Here is a 17207-nt window from a genome sequence, read left to right on the forward strand (position 1 = left end):
CTGTAGCTTCGACACACAATTTTGTACTTACATGCTGTTTTGCTGAAGGAGTTAATACAATGCTGACAACGTCTGCTGAAGGTTTGGAGAGTGGGCAGAGTGTGACGTCACTCAGAACGTAATGCTGATTTGATGCCAGTGGTACAATTTTAGGATCCAACATTCCTGCTGACGCCTTTATTTAATCCCTCACAGCTGGATATTCTTTAGGAGCAGGAAGGACCTCCTCCACAATGCCTATTTAAAGGGATCATCAACCACGACAGACATTTTCTGATCAACCTGTTCAGAGATGTTATTACAGACCTCTGGAGTGGATGGGACCTGAACCTGAGCCTCCTAGTTCACTGGTGGATACACTACCACTATGCCAAAGAGCCACTAAATCATCAATCACTTTACAGGTTTCTGGCTGACTGATGTTTACTGGCTGTTACTGCAGTTTGAGAAATGGTTCGTGAATTCTCTATTTCATTCAGATTTCTGAAAGGCTACATGGATGGTCTGGCTTGAGCAAAAGGACTTTCTCCGGATTTGAACAATTTTCACAAATCACTAGCTCACAAACTTAGACGTAATCATTTCCCACCTTTTTTTTTGTACTAAAGCGTGTCAGGAAGAGTGGACACAGGCAACACGGAACAGGATAAACTTTTAAAAGATGGAGGGATGGAGAGAAATTCCATGAACAGGAGGCCATATCTGACCAAAGAGTTCCAAAAGAAATTTGCTACCTGAATTTCAATGAGGAAGTGCATAAGATAACTTCACTTCAGAAAGGAGGCCCTGGCTGAAGTCTGCTAAACCACAACTACTGCCTCAGTTCAAGGTGAGGACAGTAGTTCCAATGCCTTGAAAATGACCGTGGCATTTTTTAAAAATTATTCTTTAATGGGATGAGGACATCGCTGGCTAAGCAGCATTTATTGCCATGCCAAATTGCTGTGGGTCTGGAGTCACATGTAGGCCAGACAAGGTAAGGATGGCAGTTTCCTTCCTTAAAGGACATTAGGCTGGGAGTTTTAATGTGCCAGGTTCCTTCAAGAATGGACTGTGAGTTTGGATAAGGGTGCATTTTCAGTATGGTAACTTGTAACAAGTGGAATAAAAGTTATTTACAATACACATTAATGCCTTGATGAGGAAAGTGAATGTACTATAGCCAAGTTTGCAGCTGGTATAAAAATAGATGGGAAGCTAAGTGTTGAGGATGACACAAAAGTCTGTGGAAGGAAATAAATATATTAAGCAAGTGGCAAGGAATTTGGTTGATGGAATACAATGTTGGCAAATGGGAAGTTGTGCGCTTTAGTAAGAACAGAGAAGCTGAATATTATTTAAACAGAGAATGACAACAGTAAACTAGAGAACAGAGGAATTTGGAAGTCCTCATCTGTGAATCACAATAAGCTAGCACCAAGTTCAGCTCATAATAGGGAAGGCAAATGGAATGTTGACCTTTATTTCAAAGGGAGTGGAGTATAAAATTAGGGAGATTTTGCTGAAACCGTACAAGATACTTATCAAACCACAGCCGGAATACTGTGAGTAGTTCCCAGGCATTTACTGAAGGAAAAATGTACTGGCATTGCAGGCAGTCCAGAGAAGGTTAACTGCTCTGGTGTGAAGGAATGAGGGACTGTCTAATGAGGTGAAGTTTTATAGATTCTCCCTGTACTTTTTGGAGTTTAGAAGAATGAGAGGAGATCTTATTAAACATACAGGCTCTTAAGGGACTTAACATGGTCCATGTGGAAAGATTGCTTCCTCTTGTGGGACAGTCTCTGGCCAGAGGACATCATCTCAGAATAAGGGGTCACACATTTAAGACCAAGATGAGAAGGAATTTCTTCTTAACAGAGCTTGTGAATTGATGGAATTCTTTACCACTGAGGGCTGTCAAGGCAGGCATATAGGATATATTAAAAGTCAAGATAGACAGTCTTTTTAAACTCAGTAACTAAATTAAGGGTTACAGAGAAAAGGCAAAGAAAAGTAGAGTTGAGGGTTATCTGATCAACAATGACCTCTTTAAAAGGCCGGGCAGAACCGATGGGATGAATGGCCAGCTTCTGCTCTTACATCTCGTGGTCTTCCGGAACTGGTGCTATTTCCAATGTCGTTCAGCCTGCTTACAGTCGCGCAGTCACTGAGACACCTCTTCAAAGAAGACGGAAAACGTTTCATTCTATCTTGCCAGAATGAAGCGAGCAGAGTGAGGGAGGGGTTTGATCAGGATTGCAAGTCTTCCATTGATGCAGAGTATCACTGAATGCTTCCACATTGTTTTTTTTAGGCAACTCAAGCCAATTCTGTGATGTATTGCGAAGAGATGAGATTCCAATCCCACAATGTCCGTTTGGGGGCTGACCATGCTCACCATAGCACACGCGTCAATACCCAGAAATGCGTCAAACTAGAGAGTGGTTACTTGGCCGGAAGATCGATCGGTTGAACGTGCCTAGCCGGATAGCTGGCATACATAAATGTCACGTAGCCAAATGAGAAAGCAAAGGAGGCTGCCAAGGCTGGAGTATTAAATTTGTTAAAGGCTGAGATAGACTTTTAAAATCTGTATGTAAATTAAGCATTATAGAGATTAGGCAGGAAAGTGGAGTTGAGGATTATCAGATCAACCATGATGTTGTTGAATGGCAGAACAGATTTGATGGGCTGAATGGCCCAAATAATCGTACGCTTAATTGTACTGGCACTGACTGGACCGATAGGGAAGGGGTTCTGCCGTATTCTAGGGAGGACATGTGAAGGCTCACGGTTTTCTACTCACAGCCTCACTGCCCTGAGGGCACAGGCTTAGCTTTGAGAACTCCGGCACATTATGACCTCTCTCCGCACGCACACACAAACATATATTTGCTCATTCTTTCTGTAATCGCTGGTATGCATTAGCTTTTGGGCAGAAAGTCACGGGCAACAGAATGGAATACTACAGTAAATGGCTCCACTCAATATTAACCATAGGATACAATAAGACAGCTAATTGTCAATAAAAAAATTACATGGAGTAATTTAACGATATGCTTTCATTTAACTAAGAAAATATATTTCATTAGAATTTTACAAGAATGTAATTTGAAGGAAAACATTGACATTGAGAAACCAAACGGAAATATGTTTTTCCTGGTTGTTTCTAAAGACTAGTTAATGCAAACAAAATAATGAGTTGGATCGAGGTGTGAAGGGGGACACGATGCTCCTTGATAGCTTGTTCCTGTTTGCTGTGCACCCTCTCTGCTGTCTGCTGCTTTAGTCACTGCCTTGCACAGACGTGCGGTGACGTCGCGCTTCTGCCCGTCAGCTTTAAATGTTTGGTGTTGCTTTTTTGCAGGGTCGGACCGGAGAGAGTGAGTAGACAGACAGCAGGACAAGACGGGACAGCACGCCGGAACCTCGCTTTTGACAGCAGGCAGCGATGTTCGCGAACGTGGGACACGATCGTCCGTGAAGCTTCATCGCGTGTGTTCTACCTCGCCTGAACCCCGTTGGTAAATCCAGCCTTCGCCATGAGCTGTCTGGATGTTATGTACCAAGTGTATGGTCCCCAGCCTTATTTTACAGCAGCTTACAGTCCTTACCACCATCAGGTACGTGGAAGAAGTTGGCAGCGCGGTAACCAGTCATTTGATACAGACACAGATAATGTTATTTGATACAGATAGAGATAATATTATTCCAGTTATTTTTTCCCCATTTAATTCAAATTAGCGGTTGATTTATGCAAAGCGCTAACATGCATTTCTTAAATTGCTCCGTGCGTTAATTAACCTTCTCTGGAAAGCTATGATTGAGGTCGAACTGCTGCGCTAATGAACGACCCGTTCACTCGGATCCCAGTAAAGTTGCACCAACATATGCGACAAAACTTTTACTTCGAGCTTCCTCGACAGACAGGCGGACATTCACCCATTCTCTCTTCTGACAGTAAATATCCAACTCTGTAACTGTGTGCATTGAGCCACTGCTCTATTCCAAATAGCGATGAAATCTCGTGGCTCTTATTTTAACAGATTGCCAACTCTCCTGGGAATTTGGTGGCCCTGTATGCGTTGGAGGGGTGGGGGTTGGGGGTTACTCATTAAAAATTGAACCGTCAAGAATCACTGCGACTTAACCAGTTCTTTCTCGGCGTTTGAGCTTGCAAATATAACTATTTTGTGTGTGTAGAATTGAATCGATTGTCAGGACTATCACAATTCATTGAGAAGCAGTTATCACTTACTAACTTTAGAATCACACCTTAGGTTCAGTCGTTGCTGATTCACTTGCTCCATGGCAGTGCTTTGAATGCAGATCCTCCTCTTCTTTCACAGAAACTAGCGTTTTACTCGAAAATGCAAGAAGCGGCGGACAGTACGAACATCAGCGGGTCATTTTCCGTGCACGGTTCTGCAATCAAAGAGGAGGAATTGCGCAGCGAGAAGGAGCGTCCACCTGAAGCGGAATATCTTAGCTCTCGATGCGTGCTCTTCACTTACTTCCAAGGTGACATTAGCAGTGTTGTTGATGAACATTTTACAAGGGCACTGAGTCAGCCCAGCAGTTACACTCCTGTCAGCAGCGACTCTAAAGCTTCAAGAGGCAACACGAGTTCTTGGCGAGGTGGGTTCAGTGAAAGCCAGCAGTTCACTTCTGACAACAAATTGTTAAACATCCTGCCAACCAGATAGGTAGAAAAAATTCTACGAAAGCATAAGTTTCAGTCGCTATGTTAATAGTCCTGCGGCGTTGTGTAAAATGAAACTCCGGTTAAATTGAAGAACTCGCGCAGGAGAGCTGTAAATAATGCCCCGTTTGAAATTCTATTGCATTTTGATTTTCACGCCAGTAAGCACTGTGCGCAATGAATTTGATGTTGAAATGATGGTATAAATTAACAGCGCAACCTAACCATATCAAGATCTGTTCACTAGTGGTACACTGGACCCGATGTCTGCAAATAACATATTGGATAACCGCGAGTGTGCATATTGCAATTTTACCGCGCACTTGTGGCGAGCGTTAGACTGGTATGGCCTATCCAAGCCACTTTATATTCGGTTTCAAATACACACAGCGTCTCTTGGACTTTCTTCCATCTGGGTTGTCAATCTTAAAAGTTCACTATATCGTCCACCCAGTGCTATATTATCATTCAACTTTTCGTTTCATTCGTTTCAGTCACGTATCTGGGTGTGAATGTTGCAAGTAGCAATCGCGTTATTTTCGACCGGTCTTACAGTTTCACTAAATTGTTTGTAAATTCAGAAGCCGTACAGTTTGCAACACTGCCTCCCTAGCACCGAGGGGCCACTTCATTTATTGCGAACGGATGTTTTATACAAATTGACACGCATATTGTTGAACTTCTGAGTTTCGAGCGATCATTTGTTCATATTCCTCTTTGGTGATATTGCTGTTGGCAACCGAAAGTGATTTTTAAATGACAGTGGCCAACGATTATTCGCGACTTGACTTTTCAGATGCTCATAAAGAATGACCTCATCTAAATTTTGAAAGCAATAAGAATGTAACAACGCTTTTTTTCAAAATAAACCTGTTAATTCTCACGTGCTCCATTTGCAAGTAGCTCTTCAGAACGCAGTATTCCTAAACTGAATTTGATCTCATTCCTTGAAAGTAAAGTAACGGCTGTTTCAACGGAACCCGTTATTGCATCGAGGTTTGATACAATGTCAAATGTTTGATACACTCCATGTCAAACAAGATAGAATAGGGGGAAGACTTTCCGTAAAATATTTCGAAACGTATTTTGCAAAGTGAAAATGTGCGATTCTTTAACATTATGTTGCCTAAATTGTTTGTACCTAAATTTAAGCAGTGCTATCGAGAGGCATTTAAACCACTTTTCATGAGGATAACTTTCACCAAGTAACATGGAATATCATATTCTATTTGATTTGTTAAGAATTGTGTTAATTTAGGTTTATTTATTAATTCCACAGTAATTGGCTTCAATTGAAGTTTTTACGCTAGTTGATTGTATTTACTGTTGTTAATAATTATTGATAATTCCATTATCTCTTTTCTCTTTCCAGATGGCGCCTTCCCAATGAACCAGCGGAGTTTCCCTCCATCTTTCTGGAACAGCGCTTATCAACCCTCCATGTCAGCAAGCCTAAGTAGCAGTCTAGGCAGTGCATTAGCTGGAGCTCCCACTGAGCTGCCTTTTGGAGCTGACCCATATTCAAGTGCCTCTTTGCACACTCACCTGCACCAAGGAGCTCCTGAGCCCTGGCACCACCATCATTATTCATTGGGCAGTGCCATCAACACGCAGAGCTCTGTCTACACACGGCCTAGTATGCATGATGTATATGGGATGGGCACACCTTTTGACCCACGCTACAGTTCACTGTTAGTGCCTTCAGTGAGGCCACATCGGTTTCCTGCTGTCCCTACACCCCAGTGTGATCTGGTCAAGAGTGACACTGCCTCTGCATGGACCACAGGGGCCTTCACAGGGCCAACCAGTGACATGAGCCAAACTCTCAACCTCAATGTGGATGCAGGTAAATACTTCCAAAGAAAGTGCATGCAGCTGAAAATGTTTGTGCTCCATTGATGTAAAAGCAACTTGTATCAACAGGTGAAAAGAATACATAAGTGTATTCTGTTACAGAGAGAACAAAATGAGCACGACATAATCATTTCAATAAATATTAGGCAATTCTGCAATGATCTCTATGTAGTTGCACTATCTACTGCATATCTAAATCGTGCAAACAGAAAACTCTCAGATTTAATGCCTGGTTTAATACTTTACTTATTCTTTCATAGCATGTGGCTATTATTAGCAAGAGTAAAATTTGTTTCCCTTTCTTAATTATCCTTAAAAAGCTGGTGGCGAGCCAACTTTAACTGTTGAGGTCCATGTGATGTGCATACTTCTGCAGTGCTGTCAGAAGGGTGTTGGAGGATTTTGAACCACAATGGTGAAGGAGCAGTGATATAATTCTAAGCCAGGATGATGCACTTATGAGAGAGCTTTTAGTTGTTGGAGATTCCATGCATCTGCTGCCCTTGTCGTTCAAGGTAGTTGATGTCAATGGTTTAGAAGGTGCTTCAAAGGAGCAGCAGTGAGTTGCTGCACTGCATTTTTTGGATTGTGTGCACTGGTATTTGCAGTGAAGAGATTGAATATCTAATGTGGTGAATTCAGTGCCAATCAACTGAGCTGCTTTGTCCTGGAATGTGTTCAGCTTCTTCAGTGTTGTAGGAATGAACTATTCACACAGGAGGAAAGTATTCAAAGAGACTCCTGACTTACGTTTGGTAAATGATAGACAGGCTTTGGGGAGTCAAGGGGTGAGTTATATTTCATTGTCAATATTTATGGAGGTGCCAGGACTAGCATCAAAGCCCTGGTATGAATCAAAATCATTATTTGCTGAAAAAACACAGAACTCTGCTTGTGAGATTTAGCTAGGATCAGACTCAAATGTGATATGTTTCACTGTGAAACTCTTGTTCTCCATATTCACTCCTGCCAGATGTTTGATAAAGAGTTGGCACCCATGAAACTATATTATGTGAGTGGGCACCTTTAAAAAGAACAGAGGACAAACCCTAAATTAAGTAATTGCCAGAGATGTAATATACGTTTTGTATCTCTTTTATGATAGCAGTGTCCTCTTACAGGCAACAAGTGCTATGGACCAACCATTTAGCCCAGGCTATCAAACATGGTGCTTGTATTATAATTTATTTTGGAAATATTACTCAACCATAGTGCCCATAATGGTGAAGATTTAAAGAGGTTTACATTGCTGTGAATTTAGATATTCCTCTGCAGTCTAGAGGAAATCATTTAACACTGAACATTTGTTCATTCCTATTTAAAAACAGTAGCAACTAAAATGCGGTTTTAGTTTTACTGAGAAATTAAGGAAATGATTTTTAAAAGGGCAATTTAATTGCATTAAAATTGTCTTTTAAATGCCAGAAACTTACAAGGGACAAAATGGCAAAAAGTAACATTTAGAAATTTTGAGGTCCAGGACCTGTGAAAAATAAATGAATTTGACATCTACTGAGAAGGAAGATCATGCAGATCAGTTAATTCTCAGTTTGGAGGAACAAGAATATTGATATCCTAGTGAATCAATTAATTTTCTAATCTTCCTTCAGCAGAGCTTTTATTAGTGTGATCAACAATTTCCTTGGACCTCTAATGAAATGTACAGAGTAATCCATAATACTTGACTGAGCTTTACATGATTAGTTGACAGTAATATAGATTTGCATGAGAAATAATGGAATGTTTTGCAATAGTTTTATTTTACATTGTAGTAGTAATCTGCTTGAAGTATTTAGATGATTAAATGGTTTGATTTTAAATCTTATTCACTATCTGAGCCCCAAAATAAAACTATTATTTCATGTTCGCACACCGAGCATACATTATCATTTCATACACACATTTTGGTGTTTTCTAATTATTCTGTCTTCATTGATTATCTCCTTGATATGGATGTCAGTTAAGGGTAAAGATAATGCTATGTGATATTGCATGCATTTAAATCCATGAACTCAAGTATTTGAACTCCACTATCAGAAATTTATGAAATAACAAATTTGTTGAAAAAGTCCTTGTCTGTATGTAAATTTAGTAATGTGTATGGAGAAATAATTAACCTTTGTTGTTTAGCGCTCATGGTTAATCTTTAATGTCAGTTTGAAGTTATTCTGTGCTGACCGGCATAAAGATTAGTCTTTAACTAGGGAATATTTCAGTAATGTCATAAAGAGGTAAACAAATGTGACCATTAAAAATCTGAAATTAAAATTAAATATAATAGAAACATAGAGTGGATCTATCAATAACTACAAGAAATTACTACAGCAAGATTTCCATTTGTAATAGAGCTAAACAAAACTGGCTTAATACTTTTAGTTTGAGTGTTGTCCAGATTTTGGAAATAATTAAACACTAGTGAGTATATTGTTTCAAACAATGAATAAATAAGATACAGCTTAAAAACAATACTTAGGAAAAGTATTTCAATTATGTAGGTACTAAAATGTACTTCCTTAGGAGGAAAAAGAATGTAGGACTGGAAAAATGATTAACACAACTATATTCAAGTGGTACTGGTTGGTATGGATTGAGCACATCTAAAAGAAAAATCATGATCATTAAAATATCCTTTTATAGACAAATCTGATGTAATCTGAATGGAAGCTTTGGCCTTTATTAAAATAAAGTGAGCAAAGAAATGAAAGATTTTGTTTTAGTGGAGACACAAGCAGCAAATGTTAATGAAAATCTGGGGATTCTTAATGTTTTCTGTTAGATTTCCAAATGAAAATTAGCCTGATGGTGTCAGGAACAACAGTGCTTAATGGTTGGTCAGGCTGTATGATTACTCATTGCAAATAATAATAGTAATGTTACAATGAAAATGAATATTATCTTTCTCAGTACTAACTGTTAAAAAGTCTAATTGAAAACCTTTTGGATTCAAGAGTTGATTTTATAGAAGAATGCTACTCGAGAAGGAAAATGTGATGAAACCTTGAGAACTGAATTGCCTACCTTTCAAAATTCTGTTGATCAATACCATATGATTTAGTCTGAAAATTATCAATACACTGTGCAATGAATAAATTCTTATGTTCTTAAAAGATAGATTATGTGTAGGATTTTATAGAATTAAATTGTTCAAAGAAAAAAATTGATCTTATACAATGGACCATCATTCACACCTTGAGGTAAATATTTTGCACTGTTAACAGATATTTACTATAATTGCGTATTTATAGTATTGTCACTAAGACTGCCTCTACACTTTGTACCAAATATAGATATAATGTAAAGCCAGCTTTAGCTTTTTGTGTCAAAAGTACACTTCATAAATTTGGGCCCGTGGTTAGGAGCATGTTTGCAACAACTTCGTGAACAGTTGTGTATAAAATAAAGATGTAAATGCACCCTATAGTTTGATGTTATACTTCCAGCAACATATCACATTAAAGTTGAAGAGATTTTGCATGTGTTTGGAAGTATACAAGCAGTTTGGCTCAACATACACCTATATTTTAAATTTTATGGCATAGGAATTCAAGTGTGATCAGGAATATTCACGTTTCACATGTTAAAAATATTATAGTAGAGTTTATAAGGGCCCCAGAAAAGCGAAGGGCTAAAATAGGGCCAGATCATTATTCAATCAAGCAGTTACTAAAGGTAGTCTTATACCTTGGATTTTAATGTGTCATAGATTAAAACTAAATCCTAACAAATCATTTTACTTTCAGAATGGTACATGCACAAAAGCACTTCACATCTCAGTAATTTGGTCATTAACAGCGAAGTTATTTCAGATGTTTCATATCATGTCTTATTTCACTTGATTAAATATAAGTTGAGAATTGATTATGTATTTAAATTGAATTATTTCCAAAACTAACACTTAAAGGGTGGCACGGTGGCTCAGTGGTTAGCACTGCAGCCTCAGCACCAGGGACCCGGGTTCGATTCCAGCCTCGGGCGACTGTCTGTGTGCAGTTTGCACATTCTCCCCGTGTCTGCGTGGGTTTCCTCTGGGTGCTCCCGTTTCCTCCCACAGTCCAAAGGTGTGCGGGTGGATTGACCATGCTAAATTGCCCGTAGTGTCCAGGGGTGTGTGGGTTACGGGGTGATGGGTCTGGATGGGATGCTGCAAGGGGTGGTGTGGACTTGTTGGGCCGAAGGGCCTGTTTCCGCACTGTAGGGAATCTAATCTTAAGTGTTATTAATGCTTTTGCTGCATGCAGATAGTGTTATTGCCATCTGCCAGTGTCAGACATATGTATTCCAGAATCAATTGAATCCTGGTTAGATGCCTCTGTTTCTCTGGCACAATAGTGCTCCTTAATCCCACTTTTACAAGAATACCTCCTGCTGCACATAGTCATTCTACTGCTTCTGCATGAAATACAGCAAAGCATGAACATCATGTGTCTCTGAGATATTTAGGGATTGTCTCCTGGCGATTTATTAAAGTTTGTTTTTGTAGTTGGCACAGAGAGGAGATATTTGACCTGTTGGTTTAGATTGGATTGAAACACAAGCTTTAAATATGAAGAGGTAATGTGTTAACAGACAGCACTATTCCTTTCCTAACCTTACCTGTGTCTCATTCTATTGCACATTTCCTAGTAGTTGTAACTTGATCCCTGTGTTGTTTCTTATCAGCAGTCAATGAAATAGCTCTGTCACAAGTGTCCAACATGATTCTACCCTATAAAATTAAACCATGGGCGCAGGAGCACAATTACAAATGTGGACATAGCACAAAAAGTGCGTGTCTATATAACACAATTCGATAAATGTATACGAAAAACGTAGGTATGTCCAATTATGTATGTTATTAAGAGTTCTGTTGTGACTGACAGACTATAATTAATCAAGTAGTCAGGTATAAATTATCGAGGGCAAATGTTTTGTTAAACATTGAAAATAGATCCCGCCGAAATGATGTTACGCTTTTCTGAAAGTCCACACATTTAGGAGCGGCGTGTTCGTAAAATGCCGAAATATTCAAAGAAAGAAGCTATAAACCGGGGCGAATGCAGTCCATCCGGAGACTGTTTCATTCAGCATTTGCCATGACCTGTTAGAGTCGGTGAATATCTTCATCATGTTGCTTCAGTTGCGGAAACATTTGTAAAAGCCGCACGCAGCATTCTAAATTTGCAATCATAATTATTTAATAACCCAAATTGCGAGACTTTACGTCCCAACTGCAGATAATTCTCTCTTTTAAGCAGAAATGTGCCATTGACTGAATGTTACGTTAGCCAAAAGTAGCAAGTTATTTGCATGTTCAGAATTGTTTTCACAGTTCGATATAGTTTATCCTCCTTCTATCCCAGGAGGCGATCTGAGGAATATTGAGGATGTGTGGAGAGCATATTGATCTTTATCAGATCGATTAAATCAGCAAAACTTTACAACAAGCGCTATTTGCAACGTACAGAGGGCCAGCCAATTGTGATCCCTATTTGTCTTCCCAGAGAAAGAGATACACGAAATGTTTAGGGATAACACGGTGTGGAGCTGGAGGAACACAGCGGGCCAAGCAGCATCAGAGGAGCGGGAAAGCTTGACGTTTCGGGTCGTCATAGGAAGGGTCCGACCCCGAAACGTCAAGCTTTCCTGCTCCTCTGATGCTGCTTGGCCTGCTGTGTTCATCCATCTTCACACAGTGTTATCGCAGATTCTCCAGCATGGTCATTTCCTACTATCTCTGTAACACGAAATGTTTAAACGTGTCTATATTTTCAGCGCAGCTTGATTTCTAAGCTATCTTAATATTTGCGGACATTAGAGCAGGGGTCTACTTTGAAAACATTAGGACTTATGTCTGTCGTTTTCAGCGAAGTATTTTTGTATGTTGTATGGCAGCGAAAGGAAATTCGAAACAAGTTAAAACAAATTTAACAATATGAAAAGTTTAAATGACAATAGGTGGGATCTAAAAGGCCATATCAGCTACCCGCCCTGGGACATTTCATCATGTTAAGGACGCTAAACGAAGGTGTTATTGTTGTTGAATATTTCTCCTACTATTGAAACAGAACAAATTTATGACATGTTCCCGTAGCAGTTAAATAAGAAATGAATTCTTTCCATGCTCTGTACTCAGGCTCTGTATTCCTCTCGTCCTTTGGTGTACCCTGTTTAATTATCACTATCTCCGCGGGTTGCGGTGTGAGCTCACTCTCTCTACCTCACTGTTTCAATGCTTATTTATTCCAACTTTCAGAGCGTAACTCTAACTCTGTAACTCTGTCCCTGTTCTGCTTATATATCCTTTCCACTTTTTTTTTACATTCTCAGGTCTGGCGCACCAGGAAAAAAACAAGGATCTTTACTGGTTTTAAAGCACTCACCATCTACCTCGCTCGGCTTCCCTGTATTTTCTACCTGAAACATTTTTCTTCCTCTGTGTACAGTGTGTAACAGATTTTGATCTCGGTTTCAGCTCGCCGTTACTCCCTTTGTGGTGGACCTCTGTTAAGCTGAGTGTTATACACAGCAAAACGCTTCAATCAAAAAAAAACAATTACTTTTAAAACTACGAACTTCTCACACGGTTGACAAACTGTGGAAGCGGACTGCTACTGTCTACGTTGAAAAAGACAAGACCCCCAACATCTGAGGGACAGTCCAAGAAGGAGCGGTTTTGAAGTGTTTGAGCATTTTCAGAAAAGTAATTTTTTTTTATCAACGAAAAACCCAAGCGACTGAACCAAACTCTGATCGATACCTTGAAATGTGCGTACCGGGCTTTCAAAACTGGACTATAACTGCCCTGGGACCTTCCGATAGACTCCATAATGCTCGTCGTGATTAAAATGCAAGCAGTTTTGTTTTGTTCCAGTGTTGATTGTGACAGGACTACTAAAGGGAAGTCGTGACTAATTGTTCGATGTTAAAAATGGGCAGTTAAACTGGGATAAGCTGCCACACTCCCTGCAAAGCCCAGGCCTTAGTCCCGGAGCCACGCGTATTTCGGTAACGGTTAGAGCTCCAGCAGCTCTCTGTGTGGGACTGCCGCGCTCCAAGTCAGGACACCTCTGAAAGTGGCGGAAACAAACAGTTTTGGGGGAGGTGGGTGGGAAGCGGGGACGTTATGAATGCCCATTTCAAGTTCGATCAAGATTTTTTTTCTCTCTCTCTGACAGATGAACTCCAGTTAATAAATTCTGTGTGGCCTCCTTTTCTGTTGTTGCTGCCTCTCGTGTTTTAAGGTGTTCTGGAGAATAGTTTTGTAACTGTCAAACACGCTGAGTCTGGGCATTGGCGGAATCAAAGTAGTTAATTTACCTCTGTAAAAAAAGAGACTGTATAAAATTGTACTGTTTCGACATGGTTCGTTCTCAAGTGTGAATATGCGTTAACTTTATTTCAATGTGTGTTCATTTATTAAACTTTGTCGTTCAAGTAAATGAATCGAAGCCGGGAACTGGACTGAGGACATATATTCCCATTTTGCGCAGAGCAAAATTGGTAGAACTTACAAGCAAATGTACATTACAGAATGGCTACGCGGAGACGTACATTGATTGTGAATGTCTTGTTTCAACAATAACAAAAGTGATTTATTTCAGAGACAATCGGGAATGAGAAGAGACAGCAGCGAGGGGAGGAATAGCTACAGGGAAACCAGCAGCTCGGAGGAGTCCCTTCCCAGAAGCAAGGCCCCGTCCTGTTTCTAGAGTTCGGGCCTTTCGAAAATAAATATTTCTTACTTCCCCCTCCCACGGGTTCTTTCTCTCTGGCTGTTACACTGACTCGATTTTTTTTAGTGTTTCTGCTGGGCCTGAGCTGTCGTGTACAAATTATTGAGTATTCACTCGGCTCTTTAGCATTGGAACCTCATCGATATTAACCACACCGTCCCCTTCAAAGCTACCTAGCTCCTCCGCCACCCCCTTAGTCCCTGTCCTTACAACTGATGATTTGCATAGATTTACATCTGAACGAAGCTTCCTTCGCAGCCTGACACACTGTTTATTTGGCATTAAAAACGAGTTGGGGAGTTGAGAGGCATTTCTTTTAAACGTGAGGTCCATGTGAGTGAGATTCAGTATTTTCTCATCTGGGGACCAGGCCGATGACAACAGGGACTGAGCGGTGGTTGCAGAGAAAGCGGCTGTTGTCCCGGGGTGTTTCTAAGCCCTGCCGATCTCACTTGTGGGATGTGTGCACGGTGATATCGGCTCGGCGGTGCCGATCAACCCGTTTCCCGCCCATTCACAAAATCGCGATTTGCTAAGGTCAGAATTTTTCCCTCGATGTTTCTGTCGTTATTTCCTTAAAGACGCCCACTCCGTCTAATTCCATGCATTTTATCCCAAGTGTTTCGATGCGGTTTGCCTCTCTGAGAACGGTCTGGATTAAGTGGCACCAGAACCGAATAAGATTTAATGTGAAATTGCTCAACAGGAGATTTCCGGCCGTCAAATGTCAATTTCAGGCCGTGTAGACCCAGCCAGGTCGGAACCTGAAGTCGGCATGAACGTGGCGACGTCGGGGACATAAATCTGGGCAGGTTTGTGTTGAATGCAAACTTGCTGAACGAATTGTGAGAAAAAAAAAGATGGCAATGAGAATTTGTTTCGTAATAGTTCTCTTGGCAAGATCATACGAGCCGCTGTGATTTTAGGAATGATGCACATCACAATTCCGTGTCTGGTGCAGAAAGCGCGGTGACAAATCGCTGAAAGTGCGGCATTTTTGAATTTACCCTGATATGATACTGAGAAGTCATCGCTGTCTCTTCCCACGCGCGGTTGCAATGGCCTGTGAAATGAATCGGTTCCAAGGTGCCTGATATCTGAGAGGCAGCACTCGCTGGCTAATGTTTCCACGGCTGGGATATTTGCAAAGTTAGCGCACAATCTGAAAGTAGAAACTAATAAATTATTGGGTGCTAATTGGGGCTGGAATACGGCCGTCAGTCAGATCCAGCTCCGCCACCCAGTCCTCATACCCTAAAAAGGAAGGTGAACTCGACCGAAACAGCACCGTTGGCGGCAAGAAATGACCTCTTGGTCCCGCTTTACATTTCAAGCCGAGCAGGCAATCTTGGATGGCATGGTGTGCTCCCTGTAGGCCAAAAAGGACAGTATTACAGGCGTGCTTCACGTATCTGGTCGACACAAGAATATGCCGTGTCGTCTCCAGTTAAAATTGCTCCTGTCTTCGTTTCTGAGCCGCCGCCCGACCACAACTTGTCAGTATACGAGGGCTGGTTTCAAATATCTCGCGTGCAGCCCCGAGGATGAGGAATTGGGTTATTTTGATCATTCCTAAACTATTCGCGTACGAATATATTTTATCGATCAGCTGAAAACATAACTGCCCTGGTGGAACCACAGCACCGTAAAACACTGTGTAATTCTTTAGGCTTGTGAATGTTATACGAAATGTAATAAACCGGCTATGGGCAACCTCAGAAAATCTCGCTACTATCCGAGAATTGACTTAATTATTACCATAGGTTTGTCCTTTCCCCACGAACCCCCCGCCACTGATGAGGATTGCAATGTTGGACGATGGGGAGGATGGCAAACAAGTAAGGTGATTCCATTCTATTCAATGTTCTATTCAAATCTGTCGTTATTAATTTGGAGAGGTAAACTACAAGCTAAAAACTGTTGTAAAATGATTTTCGTCTCTCCGGCCAAGCGGATATCTTTAACATAAGTTTTGATGTTTTCTCCTGAAATCTTAGCACTCCCCATCTGAATCATTCGGGCATTGTGTCAATAACTGTAAATATTAAACATATGGAAAACCTTTTCTCCATTCAGTACACCGCTCGCCTCGATCGGAATCCATGCTGAAATTCTGTCGCCACCAAAACAGCATTAAACTACAATAGAAGTGAGTACAGAACAGTTCCAGAATCGAGAGCCAATCTGACTTCCTGTGAGCAGGCGGTGCGATACTGCCTTGTGTGTCTTGAATTTGAGACCTCTGCAGTTGTAGAGTCATAGAGGTCGACAGCACTGAAAGGGCAATTGAATCTACACCAAGCGAAAACAACCACATATTGTATCCCAATTCCCAGCACTTGGGTCATAGCTTTGTATACCTTAGCATTGCATCCAAATACTTCTCAACTGTTATGGAGGTTTCTGCCTCTATAACACATACAGGCAGTGAGTGCAACATTCACACGGCCCTTTGAAAAAAACAAGTCTCACCAAGTTTAGAATTCAAGTTAGTTTAAAAAGTGTTCCGGAGATCGATTAGCTTGGGGGCAGTTTGTTAACGGGAGGACATTTGAGGTGAATATTGTGTGGTATTATTGCCATCAGTGCTCTGATTTACCGACCAGGAGCAGAGCTGTGAATGTTGTAGGCGGACAATGCTGCAGAATGATCGGCCCTGGACCTGGTTTGTTTTATTTCTCCCTTAACTCACATATGGAGACATATAAAGTTCTTTAACTTCATACTTATAACATATTCCTATAACGGGCAGTACAATACATTACGCTACAGAAATTGCCGGAGAAACTCCGCAGGTCTGGCAGCATCTGTGGAAAGGGAAACAGAGTTAACGTTTCGAGTCCAGTTGCCCCTACTTCAGATCTGGAGAAGGGTGACTGGACTCGAAACGTTAACTCTTGTATTTTCTTTTCTCTCTCTCTCTCTCTCCACAGATGCTATAAGACCAGATATGTTTC

General features: G+C 40.8%; 1 protein-coding gene across 5 annotated transcripts; it reads left to right on the plus strand.

Annotated features, from left to right (window-relative positions):
• Window positions 1-549: 549 nt before the first annotated feature.
• vgll2a (vestigial-like family member 2a) lies at window positions 550-13891 on the plus strand. 5 transcript variants are annotated; one of them, XM_048531476.2, is made up of 5 exons: window positions 550-829; window positions 3350-3605; window positions 4332-4620; window positions 6057-6530; window positions 12845-13891. In XM_048531476.2, exons 2-5 carry the CDS (start codon window positions 3525-3527, stop codon window positions 12886-12888), a joined length of 888 nt encoding a protein of 295 aa, XP_048387433.1. In that variant the 5' UTR covers window positions 550-829; window positions 3350-3524; the 3' UTR covers window positions 12889-13891. The 5 variants fall into 5 exon arrangements, with proteins under 5 accessions (XP_048387433.1, XP_059501722.1, XP_048387434.1 ...); XM_059645739.1 differs by lacking the exon at window positions 550-829 and adding an exon at window positions 887-976; XM_048531477.2 differs by lacking the exon at window positions 550-829 and adding an exon at window positions 2925-2952.
• The last annotated feature ends 3316 nt before the right edge of the window (window positions 13892-17207 follow it).

The sequence above is a fragment of the Stegostoma tigrinum genome, chromosome 4, assembly GCF_030684315.1.
Source record: "Stegostoma tigrinum isolate sSteTig4 chromosome 4, sSteTig4.hap1, whole genome shotgun sequence".
Classification (NCBI taxonomy): Eukaryota; Metazoa; Chordata; class Chondrichthyes; order Orectolobiformes; family Stegostomatidae; genus Stegostoma; species Stegostoma tigrinum.

Bases quoted from the DNA above. Each gene is read 5' to 3' on its own strand.
- vgll2a (XM_048531476.2), top strand. From the start codon at position 3,525: ATGAGCTGTCTGGATGTTATGTACCAAGTGTATGGTCCCCAGCCTTAT. The intron at 3,606-4,331 runs GTACGTGGAAGA...CTTCTTTCACAG, and splicing joins ACAGTCCTTACCACCATCAG to AAACTAGCGTTTTACTCGAA. The intron at 4,621-6,056 runs GTGGGTTCAGTG...TTCTCTTTCCAG, and splicing joins CAACACGAGTTCTTGGCGAG to ATGGCGCCTTCCCAATGAAC.